The following is a 12,215-nucleotide window of genomic DNA, read 5'->3' as shown; positions in this document are numbered from 1 at the left end:
ATATTGAAGTATGTGCAACAGACTCAACTTGGGGAAATTGAGTTTTATAACAAATGAAATCAGAGTAGGATAATGAGAAATAAAACCAAATGATAAAACACCTTCTCTCCACCCTTCCCTTCCCAAGCTTATTTTAATTCCAAAATTGTTCATTTCCCTGCTTTCAGTGGTGCAGGGGGTCAGGAAATGAGTACTCTGGTCAGTTCATCACCTATTGTCTCTGCTGCTTTCTCCTCGTGGGAAGAACTCCACATCCTTCCCCTGTTCCACCATGGGTCCCTCTGACAGGAGACAGTCTTCCACAGACTTCTCCAGTGGACTTCCCATGGACTGCAGTTCTTCATGAATGGCTACCACATGAGTCCTTCCCATGGGGTGCAGTCCTTCAGGAACAGACTGCTCCAGTGTGCAGGTTCTGCCAGGAGCCTGTTTCAGTTCACGCTTTCCATGGGGTCACAGCCTCCACTGGGCATCCACCTGCTCTGCTTCCCTGTGGATTTCCACGGGCTGCAGGGGCACATTTGCCTCATCATGGACTGCATCACAGGCTGCAGGGGAATCTCTGCTTCAGAGCCTGGAACATCTCCTCTTCCTCCTTCACTGACCTGCGTGTCTGCAGGGCTGTAGCTTTCACATATTCTCACTCCTCTCTTCTCTGGCTGCAATTGATTCAGCACAGTAATTTTGTCCTGTTTTTAAATCTGTTATCCCAGAGTTGCTACCACTGTTGCTGATGGGCTTGACCTTGGCCAGTGGCAGGACTGTCTTGGAGCTGGCTGGCATTGGCACTACTGGACGTGAGGGAAACTTCCAGTAACTTCTTGGAGAAGCCCTGTAGCCCCTCTTCCCTCTCCTAAAACCTTGCCATGAGTACCCAATACACATACCAACTCCATGGACACTTAAGCCAGGGAGAAAACTGGAGAAACTTAAGAAAATTGTGACTGTAAAATTACCTGCTGATATGAAAATGTTTTACATTAGTTTGCAGACTATAACAGATTTTTTTCTATCACTTTGTAAAAGTAACTTACATGGTTAGATTTATTGTATGAATTTGGTTTGGATTGTACAAGATCTAAATTAACAAGCATCTTAAAAGTATTTGCATTTTTTGCAGGGTATTATAGAGAAATCGAAAGTGAAAGGAATTCCTATCATTATTGATGCAGTAAGTATTTTCTTGATTTCAGTCATTGGTTTAACATTTAAGAATCCATTCAGTAAACTTTCTTCTTACTGTGTTTTGCAGGATGGACTGTGGCTCATTTCCCAGCAGCCTTCTCTTATTCAAGGCTACCAGCGAGCTATTCTTACTCCAAACTATATGGAGTTCAGTAGGCTATATGAAGCCATGGTGAGCTGTTTGCCTTTTTGGTATTTAAGTATGTGCAAGTTTAGTGTTTTTGTCCTTGAAAATAAGTAACTGATTACTGGCTTAAATATTATGTGCTGTTTCTTGTATGTGAGAGAAACACTTCTGAGTTTATTGCATGGGATAATGACCACAGCAATGCATATTCTTAAACTGAGCTCTTTTTTAAAGAAAGACCAATGATGTTGCCTTTGTGGTTTTTTCCACCATGCATATGTAAGTAGCATGTGTTACAATATGTTGTTCTAGTAGTAAAATAAGCACTGTGTATGGAATTCTTGTGTTGTAGCTTAGAGACCCTGTGGATAGTAGTGATCATCATGGATGTGTATTAAGACTCAGCCAAGCCATGGGGAATTTGACAGTTGTGCAAAAGGGAGAAAGAGATCTTATTTCAGATGGAGAGAAGGGTAAGTGACACCTTCTGCTTTTAGCAGTGTGATTGTTCTGTTCTGTTTGCTTTCAGTCATAGTCCAGTAGAGTCCAGCATTTGGCTGTATTCCCCTGAAGATTGGAGGGATTGCTGCCTTTGAAGATCAGCTTTAGATGATTTGTGTAAATTGTTATTTTAAGAATGCAACTAAAATTATTTGCTGATTTTATTTTGCATTTATAGATGTTATAGTTTACATTACATGGGTATTGAGGAATTAATTATTTGATTTTTGTGAACTGTTTGAAAGTTCTTTGCTGAGATCGTTTATGCAAGTGCAGCTGTCATTGCTGAATTGATACTATTGCTAAAGTACTGTTAGTTCACAATGTATCAGTGTGTGTGAGAAATGAGGATGTCTTGAGGCTCATGACCTGCTCAGTTCCTTGATGCTGTCCATCATGGGGCTGCAGATTAGCATGTACATGTATAACTTTATAGCAGCCCTGACAAATTAAAAAATTAATTTTAGATTGCCATTACAACAGTCTCATACCAATATGATTTAAAGCATACTTAATAAAATTAGCTCCTTGTCTGATGCTTTTTATACTGATCATTTACTGTGATCAGTATAAAATTAATTCACGAGTGCCGTCATCACATTTTGCCTGCATTATTGGTCTTATTTCACATACATAACAAGCAGCAGCTCTGCTTTTATTTTCTTGAAATGCTAATTTCAGATATATGTTTATGCTGCTTCAGAACTGTTTTATATATACAGTCAGTTTTTCATTCCTGGGTGCCATGGAAGTCTTTGATAACAGAAAAGCAGATGCAATATGACAACTGGTTTGTGCGGAGCCACCTTCCACATACCCCATTAGTGCAGACACTGTAGCAGACTGTGCAACAAGTGGAAGCAATATGGTCACATCTGTGTGGCAAAGGATCTTCCTCACACAGTACCCAGGTTTCCCCACAGGAAGTCTGCTGTTTTATTTGCACCCCTCGCAGACTTCATTTGTAACCTTGGATAGTCAGGCCAGGCTTCAAGGTGGATGAACTCTGCTGGAGGATAAAATGTTTTGACTCCAGTTTATATCAGCTAGAGAGCTTTAGAGCATTGTAGTTGTCTTCTTCCTCTGCTTTTATGTCAACATTATTCTTTTTCTACAGGATTGTTGCTTTTTAAATTAACATTGGGAAGACTAGGTGAGCACACTAGATTGAGTACATTATCTAGTATCTGCCTGTTCTCCTTTTGAACTGTTATTCTTGAGATAAGTGTATCCCCACACCTGCTGCAGAGACAGGGCAGGTCCCCAATGTCTCTTGTCATGCAGGATTAAAAAAAAAACAGGAAACAAGTGAAGTTCTTTCCAGTTTCAATTTTAAATGTTCACGTGTGGCACAAGTTCGTGTATGTTCTGTGTGCTTTGGGAGATTCTAATTGGTTTTATTTTTTTCCCTACCTTGTTATTTGTCTCTGTTGTGTTCTGGTATTTTCTTCTATTTGTAAAGTGGCTTTTGTTTTGAAATAAAAACAGTTCTGTGCCTTTATAGCAGTTGATTGATGTCCAGCTATAGGCTGCTTTCTTGTTCTTACCTTGGTGCTATCACTGATGCTTTGTTGGATTACAGACATTACAGGCAGCATTGCTGAACCAAGAAAGCAGGTTATGATGTCTGTTACAAGAGCTGTTTTTAGAGGTTGCATGACTTTGAAGAAGGTTCTTGAGAATTTTGCAGAAACTACAGACTTCAGCTTCCTTTTAACAACCATGTTCTTTGGGTCTGATCTGCTGGTCATGTTTTTTAAAAGCTTTTCAAGTGCAAAATTACATTGAGAAAGGAGATTCTACTGTGTGCTCTGTGCCAAACATGGAATATGTTGTCATGTCACAGATCTTGAATTCTTTCCCAGGTTTTTTGCTCTTATCTTTCATCTGTCTCTTCTTTTGAGCTGATACCATTTTTTTCAGCTAAGACTACATACATGAAGGAAATCCAAGATTATTGGATCGGGCCAGTGTTCTCTGAGCACAGTCAAACATTATGAAAAGATCTGTGTACTCCTCTTGGCTTTTATTTATCATGTCATCATCCATTTGTAGTGCTTAATCCCTGCCTATTAGGCATTTCCTGCTTGACCTCCTGTGTTCAACATACTGACACTCTAGTTTGCATATATTACTTTTAAACTTTCTCCTTTGGGAAAATACTGCACGTGTGCTTTCCAGGGGGGGGAAAAAAAAAAAAAAAAAAAAAAAAAAAGACAGAAAAAGAGAGGAGTAAGTCTCAGTGCTCTCTAGGAAAACCAGAAACTGAGAAATTGCAGCTTCAGTGTTTTATGCTTAGTTGTTGAGGAAGGAAGGCTTTTTGAAGATGCCAAATTTTGCCAAATTTTGCAGTAGGGAAGGTTGAGATTCAGACAAATGAACTAGTACAGCAATGTACCTGAAACTTTACTAGATTGAGAACATAAGGAGTCATCAGCACCAGCTAGTCTGATCTGTGAAAACAAACTTTAGAGGTATCCAGACATTTCAAAATTTGTCAAAGTCACATACTGGCCTCTGTGAGAGCAGTAGCAGTCCTCCAGTATAAAGGAGGTTTTTCTAAATTTTGTCTCCATTTTATAGTGAGCTGCCAACTGGCCTGTGAACGTAATCACGAAGATTTTAAATTAAGTTTTATATTCTCTTTCCTTTTGCAATTTCACATTATAGCTTGGTCTACAGTTGTTGATTCCCTGCTCTACAAAGATGAGCTTCACCATGCTCTTGGTAGGTGATAGTGCCATCACTGACCAGGGTAGGAATGAGTACTCAGCCTGTGGGTAAAAGGTAAGTCAGCTTTTATTCACTATGGCACAGCTCTCTAAGGTTATCTTTTTATTATTCTTTGGAGAACTGGTCAATAATAAAGTGTGGTTATACCAGCCTTATTCCTAACATGTTTAAAATTTGGTTAGGTCCTTGAATTAGAGTATTTGGATTTTAAACATGATTATGAGTTTTTATCTCCTCCCTTCCAAAATTTTACCCACCTCCCTTCCCAGTTATGGGAACCATTCCACTACTGCCTGGGACTACTTTTACCTGGAACCAGTAGCCAAATTTGGTTTCTCTCCAGTTGCTCATCTGCAGCTGTGGTCAAAAGAAGCAAGGAAGCATGCAAGGCAGAACACTGAGTACTGGCTATGGGGTCAAAAGCCAACTCTTGCCATTGGTTGCCAAGTAGTATTTCTAATTCCAGCCATTCATCTCCCCACACAGCTGGAAAGGAAGCTGTTCAGTGCTTGTCACTGCCTGGCTCATTCACAGCTGCTGAGCAAATCGCACCTAGATTTATAACTGAGAGGCAGCACCTTTGTCTCCAGTTCTGCTTCTGCAGAACAAGCAAAATGGGGAGGTGATGGTTCCTGTCCCTGGTGCCATTGTGCTGTCTCTGATATGTGCAGCCCAGCCAGTTTCTCCCTGACACTGTTCACCTGGCCCCTGGCTCCTCTGCCTATCCAACAAAACTAATGGAAAATTTGGGTCATTTTAGTCTCAAATTGCCTGCTCTATCTCGCACTCAAGGACTTATCTAAGTTTTAAAAGTGTGATTAGGGAATAAAAAAGTATAAGCACCCTTTATATAAAAGCCAACTTACATTTTCCACGTCAGTTGAGTTGTTTCTCCAGCCAGAGTCATTAAACTTGGTTTCCCTGTCTGTATGCACTCTGGGACATGTTCCTGGGAATCCATGATCTCCAGTTTTGTGCTTTTGTGAACTAACTTGCAAAAGGAAAAAGATAAATTTCTTACTAGTATAAGTACATGCTAGGTCAGAGCTGTATATTGGTAAGAGATTTTACTAAAATCCCGTAATGGTCTAAAACTTGCACTGATGGGCAAAGTTATCCTTGGTAGCTACATGATTTGCATAGAAAGTGGAGATCTTAAGCCTTTTAATTAAACTGGAGTGTGTTTGTTATGTGGGGTGCCTGTTAGCTGATTGATCCAGTTGGATTGTATCAGAAGTTAGAATGGTCATGTCTCATACATGGATTCCTGACCACATTAGGGTGAATGAAATACTCCTCCTCTGTAAGAGGAAAACGAGTGCAGAGAATTTGTTCAGGATGTCTGAGACTCAGGAGTTAAATGAAAATCTCCAGTCTTTGAGTCTGCAGTCTCAATAAATGAAGTATTTCACATAGACTCTTCAGCCTTCTTGACCATCATCAGAACACCTAACTATCCCATATTCCACACGCCATGCTCTGAATGCAAAAGTAAAATCCACCCCAGAGATGCATTTATTTTTTTCACTACTGAGTGAACATGGTGAATCAGGAACAAACAGACACACACTACCTTTTGTAGTTATAAAAGCTTTGGTTTTCTAACTGTGATGTATCTAGGAGCTGGCATTGTAAATGGTGCTGCCTGCATACAGACATATCAAAATCTGTGCTTCCCAGTTAACTTGTAGTGCTTGAAGTCAGCAGAAATGCTGCATTCTGATTTTTTTTTCCTTCAAAGAGAGGACAGCTATTTTCGTTATGTAACAGACCACTGTGTTTGGGTTTTTTAAATTAAGCATACAATACCCATAAATAGGTCATTCTTCTGGGCTTTTGGCAGCAGCAAAATTTGGGCTGGGAGTTCTTTCATCTTAAAACTGGGCAATGATACAGCTAGGTGCAACACCATGGTCTGAATGTTTTCACAAATATTGATGTGTATCTTGCCATCATTCCCTTTTTAGCACTTCTTGAAGATATTTTAGGGCTTGGAATATATTGAACATAGAGCTACTAAATGACTTGGCCATAGTTACCCAGAAAGTCTGGGGCAGAGTTTTGAATTGTTTGAAGCCTAAAACTTTTGAATTTCTACTTTACAATATTCCATCAGTATGACAGCGTTCAATTTTTAGTTTCTGTTGCACTCATTTCAGTACAAATTATTTCCATGGATTTAGGTACACAAGAAATCCATGTGATTATATGTGAGGAATGTGTTGTACTTGCTGCCTAAAGCTCTGGCAGTATTTATGTGATGTTTACTTGCTGAGACTGCGTTGAAACTGTTGAATAGAACTGTGGTTGTTCTGGCTCTAGCAGATCTCCTTGCAGGCATTTCTTCAGCAATGACATTTTTATTTCATCTAGCCTTTTCTTCTGATAGTATATGTGTGCTGCATGGATAAGTGCTAGGGAGTTGTCATTTTTTTTTTCCCCGAGAGTTACTGGGTATAAATCAGTTTTCATTAAAAAGCTGCCTGCTGCTTATACTGAGGTGAGTTTTCACTAATTCATTACCCTAAGAAATAATGACAGATTTGGTTGCTCAGACCTGTTAGAGAACAGAACTAGACACCCTGCCCTAACGGCATTAATTGTGTGTTTCTCTCAGTGGAACTATAACTGGACCTCTCCATTGTTTTGGTATCAGACTAATTGACCTTAAGTGGCCCTGGCTGCTGCCTTTTCAAAATTGACACATTGTGGTGATTTCAGTCTTTGTAGTTTTTTGTTGTCCCACATGCAGTCATCTTGGTCTCCTCAGCTCTTCCAAGAGCCATGCTTTCTGTGTTTGCTGATGTATATGCCTGTCCCTAGTTGCTCATGCTACAGCTTCATGGAACAACAGATCAAAAGCAGCTTCATCCTCATAAAAATAGTGTTGTGCGTGTTTCCGGGGAATACAAGTGCCCACCTTCTCACCATCATAGCTGACTGTTTCGCCATGTCCAGCTAATTGAGGTCTTGTGACATTGCCACTGGTTGTGACCGCTCAGTGTGACGTACAGACATCATCACTCCATGGTCCTGAAAGAACTGCTGGAACTGTCTTCACAGAGGGCTCAGACATGCAGTGGGGGGTGTTGCACTGGGGGAGTGTGAAGACAGCACTTTTATTTTGCTGTTCTAGGAGAAGGGTGGGAAAAGCATCCTATATTGATCCAGTCAGTATGCCCGTTTGTCTAGATGCCACTGTGGGATTCCCTCTTATATTTTAAAAGCTCTTACTAACGGCTGTAATTCAGAAATGTTTTTAAATCCTTTTCCCATTGCTTGTCATCATGTTCATCATCCTTTTACTTGGAGGTGTTCTTTGATCAGCTGAGCCTCTGCACAAGAACTGTGTTATATCTTTCCCTCCTCATTCATGTGAATTTCCTCTAGTTCTGCTTCTTTGAAGGTATTCCATGGATTTGTTTTCCAGCATCTGTATGCAGAGTACAAAGGTCTGCTTTTGTTGTTTTGTTTTGCTTTTTGTTTTGTTGAGCCTGTGAGGTAGTCTGCACATATTTGAGACTTATTTTTTAAAACCACAAACAAAAGACCACTTTTTTTCTTTTTCAGCAGAGTATTATAATTGGCCTAGTTTGAGAAGATCTTGCTTTCCTGTACAGCTCAAAAATGACTGGAAGGTTGTGGGGCTACAGAATAGTGGCAGATGGTGACATACAGCTAATAAGCAAGGGCTTGTGCTCAGCTGTCAGTCAGAAGGCCTCAAAGCTTTTGAACAGAGGATTTCCATCCTGCCTCCCGCCAGGAGTTCAAGCCCTCAAAGTGAAAATCCTGTGAGATAACATCTTCAAAGTAGTAGAATTAGAAGTAATTTCTCCAAAGCACTGTATTTAAAATAAAAATAAGTCAAACCACCTAAAAGGGCATACCTTCTTCAGATAGCTAACTCAGAAGGGCATTACACTTGTGAAATTTGACATTAGCTACTGCTCACTGAGAAACACATCCAGAATCTTAATTTGAGAGGGGGAGGGGGAGAAGAGTGATTGGGAAAACGAACTGCTGGCAGGGCTGCAGTGTGTGCTGTGCTCCTGGTGACTAATGAGTCTTTGCCCTCTCAGTGGCAGCAAACACGCACAACTGCCTGGCCTCGAAAGCCTCGCAATTACTGCTGGAAGCATCAGTAGGAAATGGAAGTGAAGTACAATTCTTGGCTGTTGCACATAACAAACTGGAAGGGGTTTATTGGCATTGGGTAGTTTTTTACCACTTGCTAGTTAGGAAGATGTATCTGCAAGTCCTTCAGTTCTGTGCAAATTTTTTCCATTCGTTTGAAAAAGAAAAAAATTTTCAAATGTTAAAAATATGGGCAGTATTCCCTCTAAAACACCTGGGCTGCTGTGTTTATAGTCTTTGGTGAAACCCAGCATAGGCTTGAGGTATAATCTGTTTTCCAAGCAATGTCTGGTCTTGCTTTATCCTTTGCTTTTGTTTGGCATGCTCAACAGCACGCAAGTGATTGTGTGCACAGTCCTGAATCCTGCAGTAGCTGACTGGAGATGCTAAGGATCACACTTGGCCAATCATGATTCTGCTAGCTCTTCCATCCTTATAGGAGTGGAAAATTTCTCCTAGGGTTTTTTTTTTTTTTTTCAGAGCCAAGCAAGAAAAAAGCTAAGGATAGGTGCATACCCACAAGAGAGTTTGGAGAAGGGCAAGAGAACTGATGCTGTTTTCTTTTTATGTGCCTTATATATCCTCCAGGCTTCCTGCTTGGGCTTGTTGAGAATGGAGAACAAAGGAGTTCAGTGTAGTGAAACCATTTGCGTGTTCCTCACAGTTAAAGCTGCACAAAGAAATCAGTTTGACCAAGGTCTTTGTATATTTAAAACAGAAATGTAACACTTGATATCCTGACACAGCCCATCCACAGGGGCACTGCTGACAGAAGCATAGATGGCTGGTGAGGACACTGTTGATCAGCAGAAAAAATAAATCTGTCTTGCAAGTGCTTTTTTCAAAGCCTAAGGAAAAGGCTGTTTCAATAAAATATTTTTGTGATGGACATGGTAGAACGTTTGAGATTTTAGTTCTGTTTTGCATTTGCTTTTTGTAAACACCTTGGTTTACATTGGCAAACTCTGAAGTTCAGAGACACTGAAGAGTTGTATTTGTGCAATGGTTCTGTGGAAGACCTGCTCCAGTTTGGGATGATTGTCCATAATGGCACATGAATAACTAAACTCACCTGTGCAGGCTGAGTGAAGTGGAGAAAGTGTGCCCATTGTGCAATGTTATGTGCAAAGGATTAAAAGGTAATAAGAAAAGTATCTTTGAAAATGCTAATGCTTTTTTTTTTTTTTTTAAGAATAGTTTATTTCAGCGTATTGCACTGCCTGTGCTAAGTCTCTCACCTGTTAGTTGCTGTGTGCCTCAGAGGGCAACCCTTGCAGCTGCAGTGCTGTCATTGTAAAAGGAGGGATAAAAGCACATGACTTTGGTTTTGGTTTTCTGTTCACAGTACTTGTGTGCAGTCATGAAGGAAGCAGCCGGAGATGTGGTGGACAGGGGGATCTCCTTTCTGGCTCTCTTGGAGTCCTGGCACACTGGGCATTTGTTGCTGGTGCTGAAAAAACAAATGGGTATGAATATTAATTAATAACTTCATTGCTGTGTGTCTGTGTTCACCTACGGCAACTGTCATAGACCTGCTGTGATGTAAATTTCCAAATAAAACTGGAGATTCTGGTAAGAAAGTATCCATGTACTTTAAAAACTGTAAGGGTGTTCTAGAGCAGTCTGCATAACATAATAATTTTAGTAAGACAAACCCTCCAGTAATCTAACATCTCCCAAGTCTGGGGCAGAAAAAGAGCCTCTGGATCTGTTCACAAGGACATTTATGTATGAGGTATGTGTTTTCAGAAGAATTGAATATAGGCAGAAAGCAGAAAGGATAAATAAGTGGTAGTCATTGGCAATAACATCTCAATAATTCAAAAGACATGTTGTCTGGCTTTGTTTTTTTTCTGTTTGGTGAATCCTCCTGCTTTGTGGCTAAGTAATTCAGTGGGGCAGGTATGTTGAAACTTGCAAATAAAATACAGCTTCAAAGAGGAATTCTTTTAAAGTCAAATGGCAGTCCGCTTCGGTTGTACATAAAGCAGCCTTGCAGATGGCTTTTGTCTTTTTAGTTAAATGATGTCAGTTCCTGTTAAACTAGCTGGTTCAGATAGTCGTGGAGTCTTTCTGTGAAAGCATCAGCTTGATAATCAAGTTGAAAGGAACATAAGCAGTCAGGGAGTTACAGTCCCTCTTCTCAGTAAGTAATGAGATATGGAAGCTTGAGGCGTGGAGACCTTCTGTAGTCTTTGGGATGCTGCATGCAGGTGCACAGTGTCAGATGTTTATGAGAGTTATCCAGGCTGTGCTTGTGTTGCCACAAGGGCACTGCACAAGGTGCCCCAGGGGGCATGAGTTAAACCAGGCTTCAGAATTCTGAAATGTAACATACACAGTCTTGGTTTTCTTTGTCATTCTGGGTGTCTGAATTTGCAGCTGCCACTAAAGGAGGAATTCTGTTTTAAGTTGTTAACAGAGTGACTTCATTTTTGCATGGGGTACAGCACAGCAGTATTAAATTGTTGGAGAGATTAGCAAACACAGCACATGTTTTCCAGGCTCTCCTGACTTGAGCTCCTGTGGCTTTTCTAAACAGCTCGCTTAGAAACTCCTTTATTTTATAGATGAAGGAAAAGTATAATTGGCATCAGCAAGGCATTATGTCTCCTGCAGTGGTGTTAAGGTGACCCTTCACAGACACCTGCAGTACCAATCCTGCCTACCTCATGTGTTGCAGGAAAGGAGGAGCTTTCTGGGTTCAGTGAGTCAGGGCATCCACTTGGAGACTGCACTGCAGGCAGTCCAGCCAGTCCTTCCAGCTTGTGCCTGGCTCTGGCATTTCAGAATGGGTCTGTACAGAGAGTTTTCAAACACTGAGATTGCACTGGCTTTCAGGGATGTATAGTAGGTAGGATTCCTCACTTGAGTAGAGAGGATGCTGATGCATTTGGAGTATGGTGCTTTAGCTGCCTTGAGCCCAGGAGCCTGTACACAGCTCTTGTTTCAGAGCAGTATTTGGGCATCCAGGATTAACTTTCAAGGTGGCTTAAATACTCTTGCACCTTGATGAGTACATGAAGTTTTGCTTAGGTAACACCTAATTGTAAAGTCATTTCCTGCTTTGCCTGTTTACACTGGGATCCTCCACAAAACTCTCCTTGGCAGAGGAGTCAGGAGGTCCTTAGTGTGTTCCAGGCAGCAATGCTGTGCTGAGGCTGAGCTCTGAGAGGTTTTTGCTCAGCCAGACCAGGAGCACAGCACTGACTGCTGAACTGGTCTACAGTTGTTTTCTGTTTTAAGGCAGGAGAAGTGACTCCCATGGCCCAGCCTATAAGAGATGCTCTGGGGGTGAAAGGTGGAGGTGGCTCTGGACTCTGCTGGCTTCTCTGGGGCAGGTTCAGCGTTACAGATCTGGGCCTGGGTACACTCTCTTGGGCAGTTCCTAAGTGTGTAAGGAGGCATTACAGCAGTGTGCCTTAGCTTGTGGTCTTCACTTGCCACTGTACCCCTTTTAAGCTGATCTAATGAAGGCCCTGGAGCAGTCTCTATGACCCTGCTGAAAAACATCTCTTGTCTGCATCCCCATGAC

At 41.1% G+C, this 12,215-nt stretch overlaps 1 protein-coding gene across 5 annotated transcripts in view; it reads left to right on the top strand.

Annotated features, from left to right (window-relative positions):
- Positions 1-12,215, top strand: part of NAXD (NAD(P)HX dehydratase) — a 48,630-nt gene that overhangs the window by 35,580 nt on the left and 835 nt on the right. For 4 of the 5 annotated variants that reach the window (XM_066313819.1, XM_066313817.1, XM_066313818.1 and 1 more), the window contains 4 exons: positions 1,121-1,171; positions 1,253-1,357; positions 1,665-1,785; positions 10,026-10,146. In XM_066313819.1, coding sequence (XP_066169916.1) covers positions 1,121-1,171; positions 1,253-1,357; positions 1,665-1,785; positions 10,026-10,146 — 398 coding nt within the window. Of the gene's footprint in view, positions 1-1,120; positions 1,172-1,252; positions 1,358-1,664; positions 1,786-4,483; positions 4,601-10,025; positions 10,147-12,215 lie in introns of those variants that run through there. The other variant, XR_010742992.1, reaches the window with a different exon arrangement.

This window comes from Sylvia atricapilla, chromosome 2 (genome assembly GCF_009819655.1).
Source record: "Sylvia atricapilla isolate bSylAtr1 chromosome 2, bSylAtr1.pri, whole genome shotgun sequence".
In the NCBI taxonomy this organism is placed as follows: domain Eukaryota; kingdom Metazoa; phylum Chordata; class Aves; order Passeriformes; family Sylviidae; genus Sylvia; species Sylvia atricapilla.
This window is presented reverse-complemented; position numbering and strand designations above follow the sequence as displayed.